The 23,744-nt window shown below is 44.4% G+C and overlaps 1 protein-coding gene across 2 annotated transcripts in view; it reads right to left on the reverse strand.

The window, feature by feature from the left end:
* Window positions 1-1,359: 1,359 nt before the first annotated feature.
* Window positions 1,360-23,744, reverse strand: part of LOC147891708 (uncharacterized) — a 29,781-nt gene continuing 7,396 nt past the window's right edge. Inside the window, exons 2-3 of one of the 2 annotated variants that reach the window (XM_087388813.1) lie at window positions 2,087-2,231; window positions 1,360-1,598 (exon numbers count right to left, since the gene is read on the reverse strand). In XM_087388813.1, the coding sequence (XP_087244939.1) occupies window positions 1,531-1,598; window positions 2,087-2,231 (213 nt within the window). In that variant the 3' untranslated portion in view covers window positions 1,360-1,530. Of the gene's footprint in view, window positions 1,599-1,697; window positions 2,232-23,744 lie in introns of those variants that run through there. The other variant, XM_087388812.1, reaches the window with a different exon arrangement.

Consider the following 23,744-nt stretch of genomic DNA (forward strand, 5'->3'; position numbering starts at 1 on the left):
AATGCTCTTAGAAACCTTTGTTGTCATTTTGGAAACCAATGGGTACTTTCAATGGAGTACATAGAAGATACTGCACAAGCAGTTAATGGCATAAAGGATTGTATAAAATACTAATACAAGCATAGGACTGAGAAAGACTTATCAGACCCTTATTTTATATACATAACGCAAGTGATGCTATATTGGAAAAACTTGATCGAGACATTATCAAAAATGCAAAATCTGAGTACATGTAAAGTCTCTCAACCATAGACACCACATGTAATAGAACAAAGCACCAAAGCCAACAAAGAAGATTTGACATTCATAGGTACTCGAAGACCACTTCTATGGTCCACAATGTAACAAGCCCAAATATTGATTAGAAGTGAAAAAGGATGACCTTGTTCTTGTGTTGCCAAGTGACAAAATATATCCAATTGGTTGGGTGTGCCGAGTCAAACATTAAAGCCAACACTCTCTCGAAATATTACAAATGTGTTGATACAATATTGGACACTGTGTTCACGTAAGAAGAATGCAAACTAGGAAGAACTATATGCAAATTGTTGGGAGAAGTTCTAGATACGCAATGATAAGGATCATATTCATGTAGAGCAAGCGAACTCAACAGTATGGAATTGGACAATAAAAGAAGGAAGGAATCCCAAGAAGTCCAAAACCACCTATTCTACATGACAAAGCAAAAGCAATCCTGATAGGAGTTGATGAAGTAGATCAACAAATGTATGGATTGAGCTAAAATTCAATGGTCTCAATGTATTGTGTTTAATATTTGGCTGAGCAACTAGGTAGATTGTCTTCCTTTTTCTAAGGTGGTTGAATGTGTAACTTGGACTATTTCCCTTGTGGTATCATTAGGAAATCGACATTCTGAAAAGGAGTATGATTGACATTGATATAATGAATGACAAGGGCATTGTTTCAAACAAATGGTGTATCTAGACACTTTCTATATTCCAAACAAAAGGTGTATCTTTACACCACCTATACTCGGCTGAACTCAATATACTCCTGAATTACTCTGTTTAAGTCATGATTAAAGTCTCTAGTAAGCAACATGTTTTCACATTTTCATTATCAAATACTAAATAAAGGTGTGTAGGTGACTTTCACAGTGTTGAAATTGAACAAAAATTTGGAGTTTACATGATAATGAACTATACCACGTATAGTATGTTGAATTCAACAACCCTTGAATTACTCTCTTTAATTCATGATTAAAGCCTCTAGTATGCATATACATTCTCTAAAATGATAAAAGCAAAGAGCCACTTGCATGTACATGCTCCATTAAGGATAGATGAAACAAAGAGCCTCGATTATGTTATCAGTCATGGCGGGAAACCAAGAATCAAAAGAAATTTTATCTACCAACAAATCTTGTCAGACTATAACAATTTTATCTACAATGACGGGTCAAGATAAGTAAGGTTGACGTTCGGCTGACAAATACTTGTTCAAGTCACAAAGCCTAGATCATGCCATTTTCCCCACTAAATTTCTATATGAGCATCTACCGCTTACCCCTTACACAAAATAAGGGTTTGATAGTGTATGAGGGACTGTGCATGTCACCTCAATTTTCAATCCAGCACCTACTCACAATGCACAGAACAGTTTCAGTTTCCAGTAAATGTCATGAACCTGAGTTTCTTAAGATGATATTCTAGTCAAGACCTATTATGTGACAAATATGACAATTCGTAATTGAAGGCACCATTGTAGTTCTAAAAAATAAATCTAGAGGGAGTTTCAGCGGAGCAGCTCTATCCCATTGACAGCAAATTGCCTTTACCGAAGATCAATGAAGACCAGTCAACTTCAAAGAAAGCATAACGACTAATGCTGCTCTTTGAACAAAATCTCCTTTTGATTCACAAACTTATGATTAAGAATTATTTTCTAAAATGAGAGATTCTGCAGCTAAGCTTATCCTAAGTAAAAAGATCCAGACATTCTTTTACTTTGACTCAAGCATCTTCTGGACTTGTGGAAGTAACATTCTCAGGAATATTAGACTTGGACTCCTTGACTGGCTTTTGAGGAATAGAAAAAAGGAATTCCTTGGCCCCATGGGAACCACCTTTGTGCTGGCCACGTTTCTGTTGAGCTCCTTTATGCTGGCCACCTGCCTGTTTTAGATGATTACATTTGACCTGAACTCGGTCCCTCTCAACCAACCACCGCAGCAACAGTTTCATGTGCGACTTGCTCTTTATCCCAGCGGGCTAAGCATTCCAAAAAAAAGATACATTTAGAGAAAATGGTAGCTATTAAAACTCCTGACAATGATCTTATCTCAAAAACTCCATCAATACAAATTTCCATTACCCATTTAAGATTGACTCAATATCATGGCCATCAATGACAACTATGTTTCATCAAGAAGATAAAACTGCCTTTTCATGAACATCAAGGAAGAAAGCAACGAGAAATATTTAAGAAGAGAAGAACAAAGTATCACACAGGAATATTTATAAGCTCCATGGTTCGAGTTTTCCTCCATCCTCAACAGTAGAAGAAAACAAGAAGATTTACTTGAATTATAAAGTCCTTGCAAAATCCATCTCACACATCTGAGTACATTCAGCCAAGACAAAAACTTGCCTCCTCTTCTTCTCTCTCTCGAAGTCCACCTGTATTTTATGCATACTAGGTATGATATCCTTATTTTAGTGAAGCAGCACCTTTAAATTTACTAATATTTGAACTTTAATTCACTGTTCATTCACAAAATGACTCCTAAACCCAGTAAGAAACTGTTGTCAGAAGTGGAATGTTGACTGTCCCAGTCTCGAGCCCACCAAACTGAAATCACAATACCCATAATAGTGAATTCCTGTTTGGCAATTGATCCTATAATATAATATGTGGTACCTTTGAGACACCTTCGTTACATACAAACACATCTTCTAGTGAGTCTCCCCCGATATGAAGAAAACTAGCATAGGAATCCAACTGAGAAAGCAATGTCGCGCCTGTTGTTGCTTAGGTAGAGAAGACTCCCAACCAACTGCCGATACTTCTGCATATCCACCAGCTTAGTCATCTTCTCCTTGCTCAGTCTAGTCCCAACCTCCATTGGAGTAGACGCCTCCTTGCAATTTGAAATCGTTCAAGGATCTCCAAACAGATCTTTATCTTTGAAAAGAAAATCTTGTCCTATTCTGCCACATCTCGATGCCGATAAAACAATGAAGCCAAAGATCTGTCATTTCAAACTCCTTCAAAAGAGATTTTACCTTCTTAATCTTCTCATTCAGGTCATGGTCAAGACAATCATCCACTAATAGAATCACCAACATACTCCTACCCCCTCTAAACAGTGGTAAAAAATGACATCTTGTGGACTACAAGAAAGACCGATCTCTGAGAAGTAGGTGTCAATGCATAATCTTCCACTCCATCTAAAAGCCTTGTGGCTGTTCCACATAGACTTCCACTTCCAAGTCTACATTGAGGAAAGCAGACTTCACATTCGTCTGGTAAACGGGCCTACTGTAATGGCCAGCCAATGCATGAACATCCAAACAGTCTCCATGGACGTATCATTGCACCTGAAGTGTACTTGGTTTTATAAATCCACTTGGTCTCAATCACCTTACTCTTGGCTGGTCTCGGCACCAAATCCCATGTGTCGTTTTTCTCAATGGCCTTTATTTCTGATTCCATTGCAATCTGCAGCTCTAGAACATCCTCTGCTTCATCAAAGGTTCTTGGCTCCTTCATTACTCAAATCTGAGCCTTGAATGTGTAGTTCACAGTGTCGTTCTTCTACACTCATCAAGACCTCCTCTACACCTCTGAACTACTCAGAGGATCTCTGTCCCCCTGAGTCCCCCAGAATCTTTCAATACATTGTATCATCTTCTTTCACAATGTGTTGGACCCGAGTAGGAAAGTATTGGCTTAGGGATGGTCACCTCCCCACCTGTGAGGCCCCAAATGAGAAGTGCGTCGAGGGGGTGGACCATAGACATTAGTATTAGGTTTTGGGCTGCCACATGGGCAGCACAGGGGCCGCCATGTGGGCAGCACAACAAAGAGGGTACCTAGGAAGAAGGGAGTCCATTGGAGGCATGTGGGTGTACGGATTTGCCATGCAGGAGCCTACAACTGTACGATGAAGTACAAGGCAGATCTAGGAGCCTGGATCAGCCCCATTGGGTCGCAGGACCCTGCAGATGTGTATGGCCTGTCAGCGCCTGTGTGTGGACTGGTGCGGAAGGCCTGAGGGCATAGTACGGAGCATGGGCAGGTGTCTCTAGGGCTGGAAGAAGGATGAACAGAGGTGGAACCAGCAAGACCTTAAGGCGCATGATATGGGCAGGTTCTGGGCAGCAAAGGAGACCCACAGGTGGTCGGCAGGATCTAGGGCTGCAGAGCCTGGGCCATCGGCTGGATGCCACATGGTCAGGCGGGGTCCACCAGGGCCCTAAAAAGGGCTGCCAACAGCCAGCATTTCCACAGACCAGGGTCGGCCCAAACAGTCCCAAGAGTCGGCCCTCCTAGTCGGCTATTTTGGAAGGGCCTTGTGCCCTATAAAAGGGGCCCTTTGGGGCCTCACTAGGCATCACTTGGAGCAACCAATCCACGTAGCAGGAAGGAGCAGCAGAAGGATCTTCCTTGGGCCTATATTCAGGAGGTGAAGGAGACCTACAAAAAGCTGCAGACTTAGCTCAAGAAAGACTGCCCATCTAGGCTGACTGCCCGGGCAGTACGGTGGAAGGATCACTAGATGACGAGTCTACATAAGCTCAGAGAAGCACACGGGCTTAGAAATCTAGAGGTGCCAGTCAGATAGGAGGACTTTTGGTAAGATCGGAGGACCACAGTTTGGTGGGGCTTCGCATCTCTTTTGTACGGTGTCTGATTTTGGATGGACCGAAATATATCAAGAAGTTTGATTCCATAGTGAAACACTTCCGCGTGTAATTCTTGGGCTCATCTATCAGTCTTCGTTGCAGGATACCCTCTGTTGGGATTTCCATTTCTAACAAAAAGTGCATTCTTTGCCGGATACAATGGAGTCTAAAGCTTATTGGTTGGACATTGGTGAGAAGGGACATGGTTTTTCAAGAGACTGAGTCCTATCTCTACAATGAAATAGCCTTGGCTTTAGCATTACATGTGCAAAGTCTCGTTAACAAATCCCCATGGGACCTGATGGCTCCCATATATTCAAATATGTCCGAGGTGCTGCAAAGTCTTTTGACAAATACTATACATATACCTTCATAAGACTACAAATTAAAATTTGTATAAAGCAAGTGAAAGAAAAGGGGAAAAGGAAACTTGTAACGACTTTAAACAAACTTGTAAGTAAATTAGAAAAAAAACAACTTACTAAGTAAAACTGTGCTTACGTTCTCATCAGTACCCAAACATACATTGCCACCTAGGTTTCTAAAGATTCCGAGATATCTTGGGTAAATCCAATGCTTCCTAAGCTTTGAAATCCCAACCCCAACAATAAAACTTGATAGCAAAATGGAAGAAACAAAAAGAAAATAAGAAAAAGAAATGCAAGATATATATATATATATATATATATATATAGAGAGAGAGAGAGAGAGAGAAATTAATTTAAGTCTTCGAAAGACCAAATGGTCTATGAGACACAAAAATAGAGTGATCCCCCACATGAGCAGGACTAGCAGCTTGCTGCTAGATGGTGGCACACTGTGCATATCTTTTGTACAAGGTTTTGGTACATTTTTCGAACAATATTTATTGTTTGTTCTGTCTTGAGCATAGTTAAATAACTACCAGCACTCTCTGCACACATTAAGGAAAGAACTGAGATTTGAAATAGCACGTGTGGTTTTTGGGCATAAGGAGTCATTATCTTCCGCTGCTGCAGGGAGCATTGCCTGTAGCAAGCGACCTCCACCTCTGTTTTCTAACATGGTATCGGAGCCTTGAAAAGACTCAAAAGTGTTCGAAGCTCAAAGGTAAGAACTTTTGAAAGAAGTTCTCGGTTCAAGCTTGTAGAACTCAACTTCTACTCTCATGTACCCTTGCAAGGAGGGTGATCAAGACTCAGACAAGTGTACACCTCCTAAGCCCTTCATTTCCTTGTCTTGGCTGCTAGATTGCCCATCCCAAACTTTGGGCAATCAAGTAAGCATGATGGAAGCAACTACCCTCTTGGAAGATGAAAGATGCAGAGCCATGCGCTGGTTCGGATGATTTGGGAGATAATGAAGGGAGTGGAGCTAAGGCCACAAGACAACAAAAATGCGGTTGGGGTAGTGGTGACACTAGTGGATTTAAATGCAGACAGAGAGTGGGTAATGCAAGATGCAGAGGCCCTGACCATAATTATTGGCATGACTACAAACTTGGTCCATGGACGACACTGAAGGATATGTGTGAGATCAACAATGCAGCCAAAATCCTCGACCTAGAAACAAAACTATATAGCATGAGGATAGAGGAAGGTGACACAATAGAACTAAATTGAAGCTGATGAGGGATCAACTGTCAACAATTGGTCAGCAAACAGATTTGGCGCAGATTGCTAGGCTTTTGCTTGGCATGCTCCCCACGAGTTATAAAGGGTCTGTAACAACCATGATTGCAGGACAACGGTTGGCACCCGTTACTTTTGAGGAGCTAATGCCTCTACTTCTGCAGAAATAAGCTCGGGAGAGAGAATACGATAGAATGCAGGACAATCTTTGTTGCACAAGACAAAAGCAAGGCATAAGGGAAGGGCAAGCCCAACAGCAACAAAAAAAGGAACAACAAACCTGATAACGAGGAGGACTCTTTACCTAGTGGAAGCGAGAAAAAGCAGAAATGCTTCTACTGTGAACAGCCAGGACATTTTGCAAAGGACTGCAACAGAACGAGAAAGGCTAAACAGAAGAGGAGGAAGGCATCCAATCAAAGGAGTAGTCCAATCAAAGAAGGCTGACTAGAAGAGGAGCCCGATCAAAGACTCAAAGGAGTCAAATTCCACGAGCCAATGTGGTAATACAAATAGGGGAACTTTTTTTGGTGAACTCCAAGTGCTGCTAAGATTAGGTCTACAAAAATGGGTGTACGTGTGTGTATGTCTGACATTGAGAGATGGTCTTATGAGTCAGACGGACCAGAGACCTTTGTGAAGGGTAAAGAGAGCCATCTTTGCCCAAGTTGTTCTCAGAACAAAGCCGACATCACTTGCATAAGAGAGGTGTCTTCAAAGGGACCCCAAGGATCAAAACAAGGTTACATAGGAATATTGTGGATGCCTCTAGTAGCTACCTAGCTTGTTTTCAAAGTAGGTTGCAAAACAGGTAGATTCATCAGTATGTATATTCTTTGTGCATACATTCAGAGTCCAAACTTTTGTAGCATGTGATGGGCAAATTCTTTGCTTTGTGTTTCTCAGGTATTGAGGGACTGGAGGGTGAAAGACTTCCCATGAGATAGAGAGGGAAGTCTTGTTGCTTCTACAAAACCCAGCTGCAAGTTACACAAAATGGAACATGGTGAGCTTGTTGAAACCTTCATGGTGGACACAAGACATCTACAAGTCAAAGGAGCACATTGTTGCCAGAGGATTGCTCAATTGAGAGCTCATTTGGAGCTCATGGTCTAGAACTTTTGGAAAGACAATAGGCCTTGGAAATCTGTGTTAGCCACGGGATCCCATTGTTCAAGCAAAGGACTTGGTTGTGGATATTGCCAGAGTGAATGTTAGAAACATGGTGTGTGTGTGTGTGAGAGAGAGAGAGAGAGGCTAGGGAGTCAAGAAGTGATACTCAAATGAAGACATAATGAAGGCTTTCATTCATTTATCAGGTATATCATGACAAGTGAAGTTTTTCCATACTCTGCTTTGGGGCTGTCTTGTATGAAATCTTTCAAGCATTAATAGAAGGTTCCTTTCTTTGGAAAAAAAAAAAAGAAAAAGCATGCTCCCGTGAAGCCATATTCTTTCGCAACTTCTCCTCTTATAAATAACAAGGGTCTTGAAAAGTGAGGCAATTCTGATTCCCTCGCATCAAAAGATTGAGAGACGTATGAAAAGAAAGATAAGACTCCAGTAAGGAGTTCAAAGTAATGGTAACAAGCTGTGAGTTTGGAATGACCTCATCAATGTTCAAGAAATGCTCTCGCAAATCTTGAATGCTGGTCCATGTTCATGCATCATTATGAGCTTGATACATATTTTCCAAAATATCCCAGGCATCTTTAGCAGTCTAGCAGGACATGAGATGAGGGCCAATAAACCTCTTGATATTCAGCGAAACCAGAGACAAGGCGTGAGCATTACATGTATCCCAACTCCTTTGCTCACAAGTAATACCTGCAGATGTTGGAAATAGAGGATAGAATCACTCACACCTCACTCCCGATCTAGCTCATACAACACTCAAAGAGACGGAGAAAGAGATAGTGAAAACTCAGATATATTCTTCCACAAACGTGGGCAAACAAAAGCTCAAAGGATGAGCGTGTACAAACAGCTCCGTGATGCTGTCAACTGCTGAGCCTATTCCTCTCCCTCTACGCACTTGCCTGTGCAAGGCTGTCTGTGCAGGTGATGAGAAATGAGGGGGGGAGAGGGGGCTTTATATAGGCCCTGCTTGGGGCTATAAAAACTGACAAGCAGGGGGTCGGCCCCCTGCTTGCAGCACCGACCTGTAGGCTGAACTCCACCAACCTGGTCGGTTGGCTTGGCCGAGCCCTATAAAAGGGCGCATGTGCCCAGCACATGGGTTGCTGCTGCCGGGCCATTTCCTGCTCCATGAGCTGCGTGGAAGGGCCACACCCCTCTCCTTTGCTGCGCAGGTTTCCAGCCTGGTAGGTCCTCTATCCCCTACCCCCCTACAGTCCCTGTCCCCTTGTCCCCTCAAAACGGGGGCTCACAGGTGGGGCAGTGACATTTCTAACAGCAGGTGCTTGCCAACTGGGCAGCTTGTTGTCCTTGTTGCCCACGACCTGCGCCACCACCAGGAAACCCGCCCCCCCCCCCTCCTTGTTGTGGAGTAGTACCTGGTGCTATAGAACTGAGATGGGCCTCATCACTTGTAACATAATCCCAGACGCCGTTGACAACTAATAGATTGCGAATCAAAAAACTCCAAAGAGGATAGTTGATGCCATCCAACCAATCCTCATGGGCAAGCAACGGAAACACATCATTCAGATTTTACTGTGCCATTTGAGCAAACGAAAAAAGGCAAAGAAATCTCAACAAAGGTCACTTATTGTGAACACCTTGCCCAAGTAATAGATATCAATGCCGAAGCCTATACTAGGCTGGAGGTTGCCCCTCAAATATACTAGAAAAATCCTGTGCTGAGATATGTGCTATAATCTCAGAATTTCCCCTCAAAAACCAGCCAACGCTTGGCTCAACAAGGCATAATCCCAACTAAATGCTTGATTGTACCTGCAAAGACAAACCCCAAGTATGAGGGCCAACAAAGCTTGAAAACAGTAAAACAGTCCTAAAAAACACCTTGAAAAGCATGTCCAGCCCTCAAGAAATAGACGCCCAGCCTAGGAATGACTGCTGCATTCAAACAGTAACAAATCCCACAAAAACAGGTTCAGCTAACCGTTTTTGTTGAAAATGGGTCAACAATGAGATCGCCCAGCCCAGAAGAAGCTCCCAAAGTGCTCAAGAAGAGGGACCCAACCTTAAACATGTAGTAGAAGGCAGTGGCTGGTCCAAACCAAGTCGAAATCAGCAAAAAGCCTCCAAAAACTAATGGCCCAGGTCCAGAACAGTACTAGAACTTCTCCAAAAGTCGTGCCCAAGCAAGAGGACCCTGTAGGAGGTGGCTGCAAGCAAAAACGAGCTGTTTTGGCCAAGTTCTTCGCCACAAAGTGAAGTTTTTCACGACAGAATTGAAGCCAAAGGGCGTGGGAGGCACGGGGAGAGGAGTCGAAGTGAGGGTGAACCTACTCTAATACCGAATGTTGGAAATGGAAGTGAGAACGCAGGAGAATGGAGTTGAAGCTAGTCATAGAGATGAAGCCCTAGAATGAACCCTAACTGGGGTCAAAAGATGTGTGGTGACTAACTCACCTACGAACTCAACCTCTAACTGAGGTTAGGGGTCAAAAACCTTAAAAGGTGCCCCTAGCTCTTTATTACATAACATTGGCCATTGCCTTTTGAGATATAAATATTTTTTGCATGGATCCTTCCCAAGGGACTTGGACCAGGGCAAATAGGAAGAAGCCTGGCAAGAGGCCGCAAAGAATCACAGGCAACGAGCCAGACTTAGACAACAGGTGATGGCAGGATGGGTAATAGTTCCCGCGTCTCAAGGGAAGCAGCCAGATGGATCTCCCTCAGGACAACAGACTTTGAGGCCAAGGTCTTCTTTAATCTCCCTCCTACCCCCACCTGCTCGAGTCTCCCCTCACACCCCCCTTCGCCTACCTTTGGACCCTTGCCTCCTCCTGTCCCTCATGCTCTACAGTCACCTTCACCACCAGCCCTCTGTGCACCACGTCACTTTCCACCACCTCTACAACGGCCCCTCATGTTTCACCTCTACAGTGTTCACTCCTATTTCATCCTCCCACGCTCCTCCCCCAAGTCTCAATCACCTTTGGTGCCAAGGCCAAAGAGCAAGGGTATGGCTGTGACCTCTTCCTCATAGTCCCAATCTAGCCCTCTTCCAGCGCACGACGTAACTCCCTTAGAGTAGACAAAGATAGGCAGCCCCTTTTCTCAGCTTCTAGATCCAAGTCCTTATTCTAGGACAGCCCTTTTCTTGTGATTTCTAGACTCAGCTCAGACCTAAATTACCCCGATATCCTAAATAGTTACCTCCTTGCCTTAGAGATCATGGTTTTGATCCTATATCCTCAAAGAGGGGTTCCACTCTCCCTCTCTCTCCCCCCTGCCTTTCTATTGGATTCTCAAAGGGCATCCACGAGACTCTCAACCAAGACTTCTACAAACAACACTCAGCCAACATAAACAACTGACTACAATGTGTTTACAACAACCTATAAGCAATCATGCTCTATAGTAGCTGATGCGTGGCGTAGGGAAGCTACATCGACTCAAAACAGAGACTTCAAACAAACGACGCAGGCAAAGCTCATAATAGAAAACGACTCAATGCTAGAGCAAATAGTAAGAACTCAACCACACATGAGATAGATGACATCAACGACAAACTACAGAGCCAAACTGATGACGCAACAAGCAGCACCAATAGAACAAGGTTCAAATTTATTTTCCTTATTTTATCGAGTAAATGGCATGGCTGGCTGTCCATTGTGCCACATATCCTTCGGCCTGCATAAAGTGCTAATAAATCAATCATGGGCATCTGTAGACCAAGGCATGGTTGGCAGCTCTGCAGTCCATTGCAGTAACAACAGCAGGATAGCATGCATCAATCAACATGAAAAAACGACTAAATCTGATGGCAGTTCATGTGTTATTTAAGCACAGTGGAACAAAGACTAAGCATTGGGCCAACAAAACATCATGAAAAAGTGGGGAGAAGGGAAGCACACACACACATGCACGTGCACCACACATGCCTCTGCCCAATTTGAAAACAATAGCAGCAATCTAAAACAGCCAATAGCCTCAAAGAGAGCTCACGAGGAGCCTACCTCATTCTACCCTCCATGTATGCCTGGAAGTGTCCTAAATAGCCACTAAAGGGCTCCTTATGGGCCCTCTAATGGCACCTTACTGCTGACAGGCCTGATCAGTCAGAGGGCCAACGATTGCGCGACCCCTTTAAGGTGCAACTTGAAAATTTCATCAAAATGACATTGACCTTTCTCTGATAGTTTTCAACAAGTTTGCGCTTAAGTTTATGGATATTTCAGTAAAATTTTGCAAGCAACTGCAAAGGGATTGTGAAAATCTCCATTCTAGGACAAGTAATCATACTTAGTCGTACTTGACTCTTGATTTTTCCCTCTTTGGATACAATAACTTATCTTGCTAAGGCTGTGGTTGCCACATTCCATTTTGTGCTTCATGATCTTATTAGTGCGCACACTCATCCTCAAGGCCCTACAAAGTAGGAAGATACTGCTGATAAATGCTCCATCTTTGATAAAAAATATAAAACATGGATTGCCCATTGTAGGCCATCTCATGGGCTATCCATAGATGCCACTTATACCTTGGTATGTGCCTTGTAGGCGTAGTTATAGTCAGTTAGGACTATTGGTACAGTTAGTTTATGTACCATCTAGGTCACTTAGGACACTTAGTCCAGTTAGGGCATTTAGCCCTATGGTTTTGTTATGTTGGCTCTCCCTTGAGCCTCCACGCTGGCAATGCAAAGTGGACTAGTCTTGCAATGATAGCATTTGAGAGTACCACCTGTGACTTAGTGGATCTCTAGAATCTTTATTAATCGTCCCTTCCAATGACTCTCATTTCTAACACCTGATCTCAGAAAGAAAGGACACATCTTACTATCACATTGCAATCGACCTGCACATTTCCTCAATCTAACTATCCCATTGAAGCTAGCAATATTTGTTGTAACATCCTCACTCTAGACATGACCATCAAACTTGTTTTCCAATCCTACTGTCTTTTGCTCCTGGAAAGTTGGAGGTACAGAATATTTCCATCATATGACTTGGGTAGCTCCTTGACAAATTTAATTGAAGAGACCATTTGAAAAGAAATAAGAAGAGAATTAGAAGGTGGCAATTTACGTAACAAGTCAACGACACTATGAAATGGCTTATCTTTGTCTCTTTCTGTTGAAGGCAATCTATCCCCAATCACAATGAACTTATTCCCGAATTGAATGTCCAAGGTATATTCCCTCCCATCTCCTCTCATTGCAAATGGCACTTCAAACACAACCTCTTGCTGTGACACATCCATACACTGGTGAATCCTGATGGTTAAAGAAATCAAATTAAAGACCGAAACTATTTCATTCTCCTCAAGCATGCACACACCATTTTGAGCAACCTTTTGTAGCAACAAAACACCATTCTCGTCATGAAGCATAGCACTACTCTCCATTCAATCTATTACAGCATCTCGTTTTTCTCCTTCTTGCTTCCATTTTTGAGCTTCCATTGCTTCCAACACCCAACAGTGGTATCAGAGCAGGTCAGGGATCCACCCTCTAGCCATTTCCAGCCATCCGGAGCCCTTCTCGAGCCATTGGGAGCTGTTTGACAGCCTGTTTCCTGCTGGTTTGCTGGTTTTCTACACACCTGTGAGCATCTGTGGCCTCTCCAAGCATTTCTGTCGCAGGAAGTTTGCATTTTGGAGTGCCCATTACAAAGGAAGACCTATTTTGGAGCTTTTTGAAGCATTTTTCTGCTGCAGCCGCCTCATTCCAGCCTGTTCCTGCTCCGTACAGTGAATTTATTGCGAGGCGGCTCCACACGTGTGATTTCATACAGCCTGTACAGACTGTACGGAACAGTTTTGCCCGCATTTATTGCTGTTTTGGTGCTGTACAGACCTGCTGGTGGAGCATTTATTGCAGTACGGCCTTTGTACGGACTGGCAACGGCATTTATTACTGCATTTAAAGCGGTACAGCCTTGGAACAAGCATTGAACAAAATAGTTCTATAGTGGGTAAATATTTCCTAAAGCTAAAAAGATTTCATGGAAACTCGTCTTCTCCTTGAATGCTCCCTCCGCAAGTCGAGGTGGCACCTCAATCCCCTCCGTCTCCCCTTCTCCAACGGCCAACGTCGTGTTTGCGGTCCTAAGTGGGCAATTTCTAGCAAAATGACCCAAGCACTTACAAACATAGCACGCATCCGGAAAGGGGCTGAACTTGACGTGCTGTGCAATAAGTGGGATATCCAAGAATTGGATATTGACGAAATCCGGTGTGTCCTGGGTCCTGTCCCAGAGGATCCATGCCCTCCTCCTCCCCCCCGGTTGTCTAGACTCCGGCGGGATCTGCAGCACTCTCCCCAAGGATGTCGCCGGATAATTGATTCTTTCCCCCAACCATGAAGGGAGATTGGGAAACCCAATCCACACCAAACAATCAGCAGCTGCATCTATTGTCTGTACGGACCTGTTCTTCTTCTTCCAACATTTAATGCTGTACGGGCTGTATCGGGATGCGTGCTGGCTAGTTTGAAGATTTCTCAGCATTTTGGAGCTGTTTTGGAGTGCGTGCCAACATTGTGGAGCTGCCTCAGTTGTGTGCCAACATTTTGGGGCTGCCTCGAACTGCGCGCCGACATTTGGAGCCTTTTGGAGCATGTTGAAGTGATCTGGAGTCCACTCCTTGAGCCCATTCTTCCTCATTTGGCATTCCTTTGCCTCGGGCTGAGAGTTCCCCTCCATTGGATCTCTTCTCTCATTTCTAAGTGCTCTTCTCCTCGTGGGAGCACTTTCTTTTGCTGTAATTCTCATTTCCAGCCCTCTTTTGCTCGCATTCAAAGCCTTACACTACTGTCCTTTTGGGCTACATCATTGGGTAAGCCATTGTTGCATTGGCTCTTTCCAATTTTTGCTTCATTTGCATTTTGGAAAGGCCTTGTGTTGCCTTTGGGGATTTTTCTTGCAACACGTACACCTTGGGACAGCAGAGTCTCTTGCAGGCATAAGCTTTGAAGCTTGGGCAGATTTTTGTTACTTGATTCTGAGGGGTTGCCTTTCTCTCATTTGCTTTGCCAGTTGGTGCATTTGTCTTGTATTTCAGCACCATGTCTGGTGGCAAAGATGATTTGTTTGGGATGATTGGGGCTGATGACAAGCTTGATGGCACCAATTATCCCATGTGGTCATACATGATGGGACATGTTTTGATTGGCAAGAATCTAAGGCATATTGTTTCAAGTTCTGAGGTGTCATGTGCACAAATTGGTATCTGACGTGTACTAGGTACGCAAGACTAGCTCAGGTAGCCTGGGAAGGCTTAGAGCTAGGTAGGCTTGATTCTCGGGTTGAGTGGCAAGGGTACGAACCAAATAGAGGTCTTCGTTATTTTTGGCGCTTGACCCGAGTCTATATAGGGGACCCAGAGGTTCAGTTCTCGGAGAGCCGATGGGAGCAAGTCTCGTTCCCAGGTGCTAGGTCTACTCCTGGATTGAGTCGCAGACGCGCGCCTGCATCATAGCGTAGCCCAAGGCCCAGCAGCAGATCCCAGGCTTCACAGCACCACCTAGTGGTATGGGACACCAGGCTGGTTAGAATTTGGTTGGGAGTTCGTGCCAGTAGCTCAGCTCGTGGCTCGGAGGGGACATCTCTTGATTCGGGATCACATCCCGTAGATGTCGTGGTTGGGTGGTGAGCATCCTGCTCAGTTTCCTCACGTTTGGTGTGTTCTTATATTTGCTTGCAAATCAAAGGTTTCAGGAATGCTGGGGTCATGCCAGTTGGTATCAGAGCCAACTCCTCAGGTGGGAATTTCTGTTGCGAGAATTTCGGACGAATTTTTCTCCAGGTATGCCTCAATTTCGAAATTCATGTTCATGCCTTGCAAGTGACTGCTGGTTCATCGTTTAAGGGAAGTGGTACTGGATTGGGATAGGAGGAGAGAGAGAGTAAGAAGGGTGATTTCGTTGCAAGATGTGACCAGCTGAGAGAGAGGGAGAGAGGAGTAGTTAGGAGGAGGTATTGAGGTCCGGCCCCTGAGTAGAGGAGTGAGAAGGGAGTCGTGAGAGAGCGTAGAGCTGGGGCGAACAGAGGGAAATTCCGCATGTGGCTGACTGCTCAGGGGATGTGATGGCAAGTAGAAGAGGAGCGCAAGGCCAAATGCTTTTTGGGGGGGCCTAGAGCTTTAAAAAGCACTATCCCTCCGTTTTTGGAGGGTGAGCTTTTTTTTTCCAAGAAAGAGACTTCTATTAAGTAAGAGAAAAAACTCGCGAGAGCAAGCTCAAAGCGGAATACATCATGAAATCATGAGGATAAATAAAACCCCCTCAAAGTGAGGTGGAAAACAACCAAGGCTGAGGCTGAAAGTGCCACCCCAACCTTGGAGGAGTCTCAGAGAAGAAAGGAGAATCCTTCCATTCCCTGAAGAAAGAAGCCCACCTAGCTGAGGCTGCACGGGAGTCTCCCTGCATACTCGTCCATATGGCCATCAAAGTATGTACGGTGTCTGTCCAGATACTAGCCAATGTGTGCGAGGGATGAACCTGAGTACCCTCCAAAGCCTCTGTGCATCTGACTCTCCAGATATGCCAGAATGCTATGCTTGCTAGAATCTCCCAAGAGGTATCCACAGAGGCATGTACAGCTGTGAAAGGAAGGTGTGGTACCACATCCAACGAATAAGACTCAATCCAATGACATCGAACCGAAATGGCCCGAGAGGAGTCAAGTCTCTCATAGAATACCTGAGGCTCTGTAAGAGAAAGCCAAGCCACTGAGCCCCATGTCATAAAGAATGCGGAGTGGGCAAAGTGACTGAAAATCCTGGCTACCCCCATCCAAGAGGGTGAGCTTTTGAAAAGTAGGGCTTTACTGAAAGCCGGCTCTCCCGTTATTAATTCGGCCACCTTGCCTTCTCTCCTAGCCTGTGGATTGCGCAGCCTTCTAGCCCCTCTACGTCTTCACGCTCGGGAGCCAAAAACATTGTATGGCCTGCTGCAGAAATCTGTACAGACAGCCAGGAGCGGGACTCCCGGGTCTAGGAATCCGAGCTGATCGTCAGCTCAGCCCAGCCTACCTTCTTCATCGGCCAGCCTTCCCTTCTTCCGCCGTCTCCTCCCTGGCCAGCTTTCACTTCGTCTCTACCTGCTAGCTCCAAGGCCACCTGCTTGTTTCTCTTCTCTAGCCCATCTTCTTTTTCAGATCAGATTTAAGTCATGGCTGATTCTGTAGACCCCCGGCTTTCGATGGGAGACCAGGATATGAACTACCATGCAGATGATGACCAGGGTCTCTACAAGGATTTGATTACGAAGACTACCTTCAGTGAATTCACCACTGCTCTCGATGAAAAGTTTGAGGGGGTTAATACGAATCAAACGGGGTTGACACAACAACTCCAAGGGATTCAAACTTCACTCTCACTTTTGACTAGCACTGTTCAGGCGCTCACACATGCGGATGCCTTGGCTTCAGTGTTAGGTCCGAACATCACTCCAAATCCTTTTCCCGGAGATCAGAAGTCTCGTACCAAGGAGGTGGTTGACACTTGGTTGCACAAGTGGCAAGTACACTTCTAGTTTCACCCTTAACCAAATGACAAGAAAATGCAGCTTGCAGCAGGGTTTATGTCAGGGAAGGCTTTATTGTGGTGGAAGGAACTCCGACCCAAGCCTCTAACATGGATAGAATTCAAAGAGGTCTTCAAGAAAGAGTTTCTAGAGGAGGAAGATTACGATATTGTAGGCAAGCTCAAAGCCCTCGATATGTCCAAGCTGAATCTGACTTTCGAGGTTTATCTTCAGAGATTTCGGGATTTGCAAACCAGAGCTACAAAGATGGATCCAGTGACCTTGTTAGGTTTCTTTGTGGATGGTTTGCCTAACTCGTACAAGCTACAGATCAAGAACAACAAGTGTACCACTTTGCAAGAGGCCATGAATTACGTGCACATCTATCATGATACCATGGCCAGCGCAAAGGGAACCACCATTGCCGACATGGGTGGGAAGAACAAGAGGAAGTTCTTCCAGTCTACCACTAGTACCGGGGAGTCGAAGTCTATAGACAATGCCTCCAAGAAGAACTCGACTCAGACAAAGAATGGCCGTGCCCGTTTCCTCCGCACATTGAAGTTAAAGAAAGAAGCACGTGGTATCAGAGCCACTCAGCCTCCATGAGCCTTACTCTGCAAGATGGTGGTGCGGGGACTTATGCCAGGGCAGGAGCCGTGGAAGGCATTTCTTATTAGCAGCATACAGACGTGCACACCTTCTTCAAGAGGAGACTGGATGAGTATTATTAGGTGGATTTTCACCACAGCACACCTCAGATCACCTTCGTCCCCTCTCATGGTTGCCATACTGAAAGCATGGGCCAGTTTCAGGAGCACTCTTCGACGGATTCCTCCTTCCTCTCGTGAAGAGATTGATAGGCAACCGATCATGTGGAATGACAGTATATTGGATGATCATGGCAGACCACTTGGTGCCTCACTCAACATGTAGTGGTCCAGGTGGGAGAGGGGACCCGCATCATCTTTGGGGTCATGGAAAGCTTTCCGCAGGCTTCCAGAGGAGACCAAATCTCAGTTGACAGGACATCTTAGAGGGAGTGCAGGGAGGATCTTGCAGATTGAGGCAGCCCTTCCAGTGGATTGGGTAGACACAGATGATATGCCACTCACTTGTTCCACTTGGGCAGGTACTTTTACGAGAGGTGGTGTTCCTCTTCAGGTTTTCGCCTTTCAAGATGCACATGAGGATGCTATAGTTTTTAGTCTGCATGATGGTGGCAGATTGCTCAAGTCCACAGAGGACATCTTGTTTGAGTCTGCTTTTCAGCCTATTAGGGTTGTAGGGCTTTTGGTACAGGGATCAGATTCAAAGTGGTTCTTCGACCCAGACCCCCAGCTACTCTCCACCGGATCTTGGAGGCTTTGGCTCTACGAGGGAGTTCCCATTAGGTATTTACAATGGGACCCTGGAGAGTGGGAGTGGATTGACACAGGGCATCGAGAGAAGAGCATCCCCTTCTTTTGTTACACAGTCAGTAATGCCAAGAGATTCCAGCTCAGTAGTAGAGGTTGGAGACCTTCCAAAGTTCCTTATTGGGAGACATTTGATATTATTGCGGATTTGCAAAGGTGCTTCTGGAAGAGACTCTGGAAATCCCACAAGAATAGAAATATCACTCTCTTCTTTTGGCTTTCTATCCATGGTGGGATTGCAGTCAACCTTTGGAGATCCAGGTTCGAAGCCGACCCTACTTACCCTCGTTGCCTCTCTGCTTTGGAGACTATTTAGTATTGCTTATGGGATTGCAGACAGGCGAGGATGATTTGGATATGGGTAGCCAAGATTTTCAGTCACTTTGCCCACTCCCCATTCTTTATGACATGGGGCTCAGTGGCTTGGCTTTCTCTTACAAGGTCTCACATATTCTATGAGAGACTTGGCTCCTCTCGGGCATAGTTACCAACCGAAACGAAAACGGAAGAAACGGAGTTTCCGGCCCCCGCCAAAACGAAAACGGAAGAAACGGCAATATGATACAATTTATGTATAAAAATTTATCTATACTTGAAGCTTCAAGCATCAATGCATCATTCATGCCTCTATAATTCTAAATTCTTGAATGATGCTTCAATAATCTGAAATCAACATGTATCATGACTAACAAGTTTGGCATTACAAGAATCTGAAATTTAGAAGTTTGAAGTACTTTAAACTTAGCACACAAGTTGAAACTTGAAACTTGAAACTTGAAAGCATCCAATGTCCAGAATCCATAGATGATCATGATTCATGATCCACAAATTTCATGATCATGACTCATGAATCATGCAAGACTCAAAATAAAAGCACCCATGGATGATATAAAAAAAAGCAGCTGCCACCTGGCACCAAGGTCCAAAGTATACTCAGTAGTAAGTACTGTATCTACTATCATAAAAAAAGAAATAACATAGTCTAGGAATCAAGATGCATCATGCTGCAGCCTGCAGGCTGCATGCATGATGCATCTGAAGTGTCATGACTAGGAGTAGGCTAGCACTGTAGTCTATACAGTCGTAGTCAGGTGACAAGGACCAAGGCACATCACTACTGATCATCTGCATCATCCATGGACTCCTCGTCATCGTGATCCTTTGCCTCCTCAGATGAGCTTAAGGCATCTGTGTCACTACCTGAAGAAGAATCATCAACATGAGGATCAGGACCATCGGTTGCAGCTGAAGTACTAGCACCATCTCCAGATGGTTGAGTGTATGATCGTGTGTGGTGTGTTGGTGCTGACAGCTCCTCATACAACATGGTGTATATGTCCAGCTCCTCCCATGGGAGCCAAGCGGCGAAATCGCGATTTTTGGGGTCTAGGGCAAAAACAAGTTTTACAAAACGGTGTTTCTTGAAGAAACGCCGTTTTGAAGAAACGTCGTTTCCGTTTCCTGCCACGAAACGGCCGTTTCGTGCAACTATGCTCTCGGGCCATTTCGATTCGACGTCTTCAGGTTGAGTCCTGTTCGTTGGATGTGATACCACACCTTCCTTTTGCAGCTGTACATGCCTCTGTGGATACCTCTTAGGAGATTTAGCAAGCATAGCATCCTGGCATATCTGGAGAGCTAGATGCGCAGAGGCATTGGAGGGAACTCAAGTTCATCCCTCGCACACATTGGCTAGTATCTGGACAGACACCAAACATACTTTGATGGCCGTCTGGACAAGTATGCAGGGAGACTCCCGCGTAGCCTCAGCTAGGAGGGCTTCTTTCTTCAGGAAATGAAAGGATTCTCCTTTCTTCTCTGAGACTCCTACAGGGTTGAGGTGGCACTTACAACCTCAGCCTTGGTTGTTTTCCACCTCACTTTGAGGGGGTTTATTTATTCTCATGATTTCATGATGTATTTCGCTTAGAGCTTGCTCTCACGGGTTTTTTTCTCTTACTTAATAGAAGTCTCTTTCTTGAAAAAAAAAGAAAAGACAGAAGGATGTGGCTTCATATGCGAGGAGCGGGGCCACACTAGGAATGATTGTCCTAAGCGCAAGAACCAAATGCAAGCAACGGGACCAAAGCTCCGTGAAGGTCCAGGTACCAAAGCTAAGGGAGCTAATCAAGTTTCGATGGTAGGTATTTATGTAAATGTCATTACCTTCCCACTTTCTTGTAAATGCGCAGAGGCGTTGGAGGGAACTCAGGTTCATCCCTCGCACACATTGGCTAGTATCTGGACAGACACCAAACATACTTTGATGGCCGTATGGACAAGTATGCAGGGAGACTCCCGCGTAGCCTCAGCTAGGAGGGCTTCTTTCTTCAGGGAATAGAAGGATTCTCCTTTCTTCTCTAAGACTCCTACAGGGTTGAGGTGGCACTTACAACCTCAGCCTTGGTTGTTTTCCACCTCACTTTGAGGGGGTTTATTTATCCTCATGATTTCATGATGTATTCCGCTTAGAGCTTGCTCTCGCGGGTTTTTTCTCTTACTTAATAGAAGTCTATTTCTTGAAAAAAAAAGAAAAGACAGAAGGATGTTGCTTCATATGCGAGGAGCAGGGCCACACTAGGAATGACTGTCCTAAGCGCAAGAACCAAATGCAAGCAACAGGACCAAAGCTCCGTGCGGGTCCAAGTACCAAAGCTAAGGGAGCTAATCAAGTTTCGATGACAGGTATTTATGTAAATGTCATTACCTTCCCACTTTCTTGTAATTGCACTTTTAATAATTCGTTATTGGGTTCCCATGATCTTTTTCGAGTTTATGGAGAAGTAAGGGACCAAAGAGTTCACATTCTCTTTGACCCGGGCAGCTCTCACAATTTTGTTAATTACAAACTTGTGCAGAGGATGGGGCTGTCCATGATACCTAGCGATCACACCTACGAGGTACAACTTCCAACTGGGAAGCAGTTTTGGGATCGCAAGATTGAGGCACTTTCTATCCGGACTACACAGCTGTTCTTACGTGCTATGTCATGCACTTGGAACATGTGGACTTGTTAATGGAATAGAGTGGTTTAAAACCCACAATATTCAGATTGGATGGAAAGAGCATACCCTTTCTTTTTTGGATAAGGACACACAATTTTCTATTCAGTGTGATTATATTTCCTCTTCTCAGGCACCTATTGTATCTGCGATGCAGCTTCGGAATATAATAAACACTTCTCATTCTGATGTGTATCAGTGTGTTTTGATTCCGCTTTCTTCATTTGTTGTCTCTGTTAATAACAAAAATGATTTAAGCGTGTTTGAACACCATGAATTGAGAATGTCGTTGGATGATTTCATGGATGCATTCCCTGCTCAACTGCCGGAAGGTTTACCTCCAGAACGGGTAGTAGACCATCGCATAGATTTAGTACCTAAGACTCAACCTATTAGTGTTCCACCTTATAGGATGAGCCAGCTTGAGGAGGATGAGTTAGCTTCACAGCTACAAGATTATCTGAATATGGGCTATGTTCGCCCAAGTAAATCACCTTGGGGAGCACCTGTCCTCTTAAAAAAGAAGAAAGATAATTCGTGGAGAATGTGTATAGATTATAAACGATTGAATAAAGTGACAATTAAGAATCGATAACCTCTTCCTCGTTCCGATGATTTCATAGACCGTTTGACCATAGCGAAGTATTTTACTAAGATTGATTTGTGTACGGGTTATCACCAAATCCGTATCTATGCTAAACACATAGATAGAACTGCATTCCGAACTAGGTATGGCCACTACGAGTTTCTCGTATTACCTTTTGGTTTGACCAATGCTCCTGCCACCTTCCCGCAAATGATGCACGATTTATCTGGGCAAATTCGTTGTCGTGTTCTTAGATGACATCTTGGTATATAGCCGAACACTAGAGGATCACATTAGACACCTCCGGATTGTCTTAGTTATCCTAAGACTTGCATAAGCTCTATGCCAAGATGAGTAAATGTGACTTCTTTATGAAGGAGATCATTTACTTCGAACACAAGATTTCTTCTGAAGGTATTAGCATTGATCTCGATCATATCCAGAAGGTTTGAGAATGGCCTATCCCTCAGACTGTGAAACAACTTCGTTCTTTTCTAGGATTCACGGGTTTTTCTACGGAAGTCTGTGCGTGATTATTCACCCATCACGCCACCCCTGACCAACATATTGAAAGGTCGTGGACGCAGGTCTACACAGCCGATCTCTTGGAATGATGATGCATTGAACAAGGCTTTTGAAACCTTGAAGTTAAATATCAAGGAAGCACCCGTTCTTGCATTACCCAATCCTACCTAGCCTTATGTTTTAGAGGCCGATGCGAGTGATTTTGCGATTGACGCAGTTTTATTCCAAGAGGGCAGACCTGTAGCTTTTGAGAGTAAGAAGCTAGACGACACCCAATATTATTGACCCACACTAGAAAAAGAACTCTATGCAATTGTGTATGCTCTGAAGGTGTGGAGACACTACTTGTATGGTTCGAAGTTTCTTGTATTGACCGATCACCAATCAATCAAGTATGTGTGTGACGGGTCTGAATTGAGAGGAAGGAAGGCTAGATGGGCAGAGTTAATGCAAGATTTTGATTTTGAAATACGTTATCGAAAGGGTTCGTTGAATAGTGTGGCGGATGCCTTAAGTCAAGTCAAGTTTGTAAATGCTATGTCATTTACGAAAATATCCTCAGACCTATTTCAATCCTTGAGAGGGCTTTGTGCAACTGATAGTCATTTTTGTTCTTATTGGCAGAAAGTCCAAGATGGGAGCTCCATGGTTGACCAGGACTCAGGGATTGTGCCCCCTACGGTACGGGCGGCGGGAGCTCAGTGGATGATTAGGAACGGATTGCTGTTCTGGAATGGAAAGATATGTGTACCAGATGTTTCGGATCTTCGATCCAAGATTCTCTAGGAGTGTCATGATGCTCCTAGTGCTGGACATCCAGGTATACATCGGACTCGGTGTCTTGTGAAGCATACCTTTTATTGGCCTAAGATGCATGCATTTATTGAAAACTATGTGGTAGGTTGCCGGGTTTGTAAGGTTATTAAGGCAAAACGCCTTGGAAGCGCGGGTTTATTACAGCCATTGCAAATCCCGGGTAATAAATGGGAAAGTATTTCCATGGATTTTATTACCGGTTTGCCTAGAACACGCAAGGGTCATGACTCCATTTGGGTCATAGTGGACCGTCTGACAAAAATGGCTAGATTCTTACCTACTAGAACAACCATCT

Source organism: Dipteris shenzhenensis, chromosome 17 (genome assembly GCF_047967505.1).
Source record: "Dipteris shenzhenensis isolate YYH24624 ecotype China chromosome 17, Dip_SZ_1.0, whole genome shotgun sequence".
In the NCBI taxonomy this organism is placed as follows: Eukaryota; Viridiplantae; Streptophyta; class Polypodiopsida; order Gleicheniales; family Dipteridaceae; genus Dipteris; species Dipteris shenzhenensis.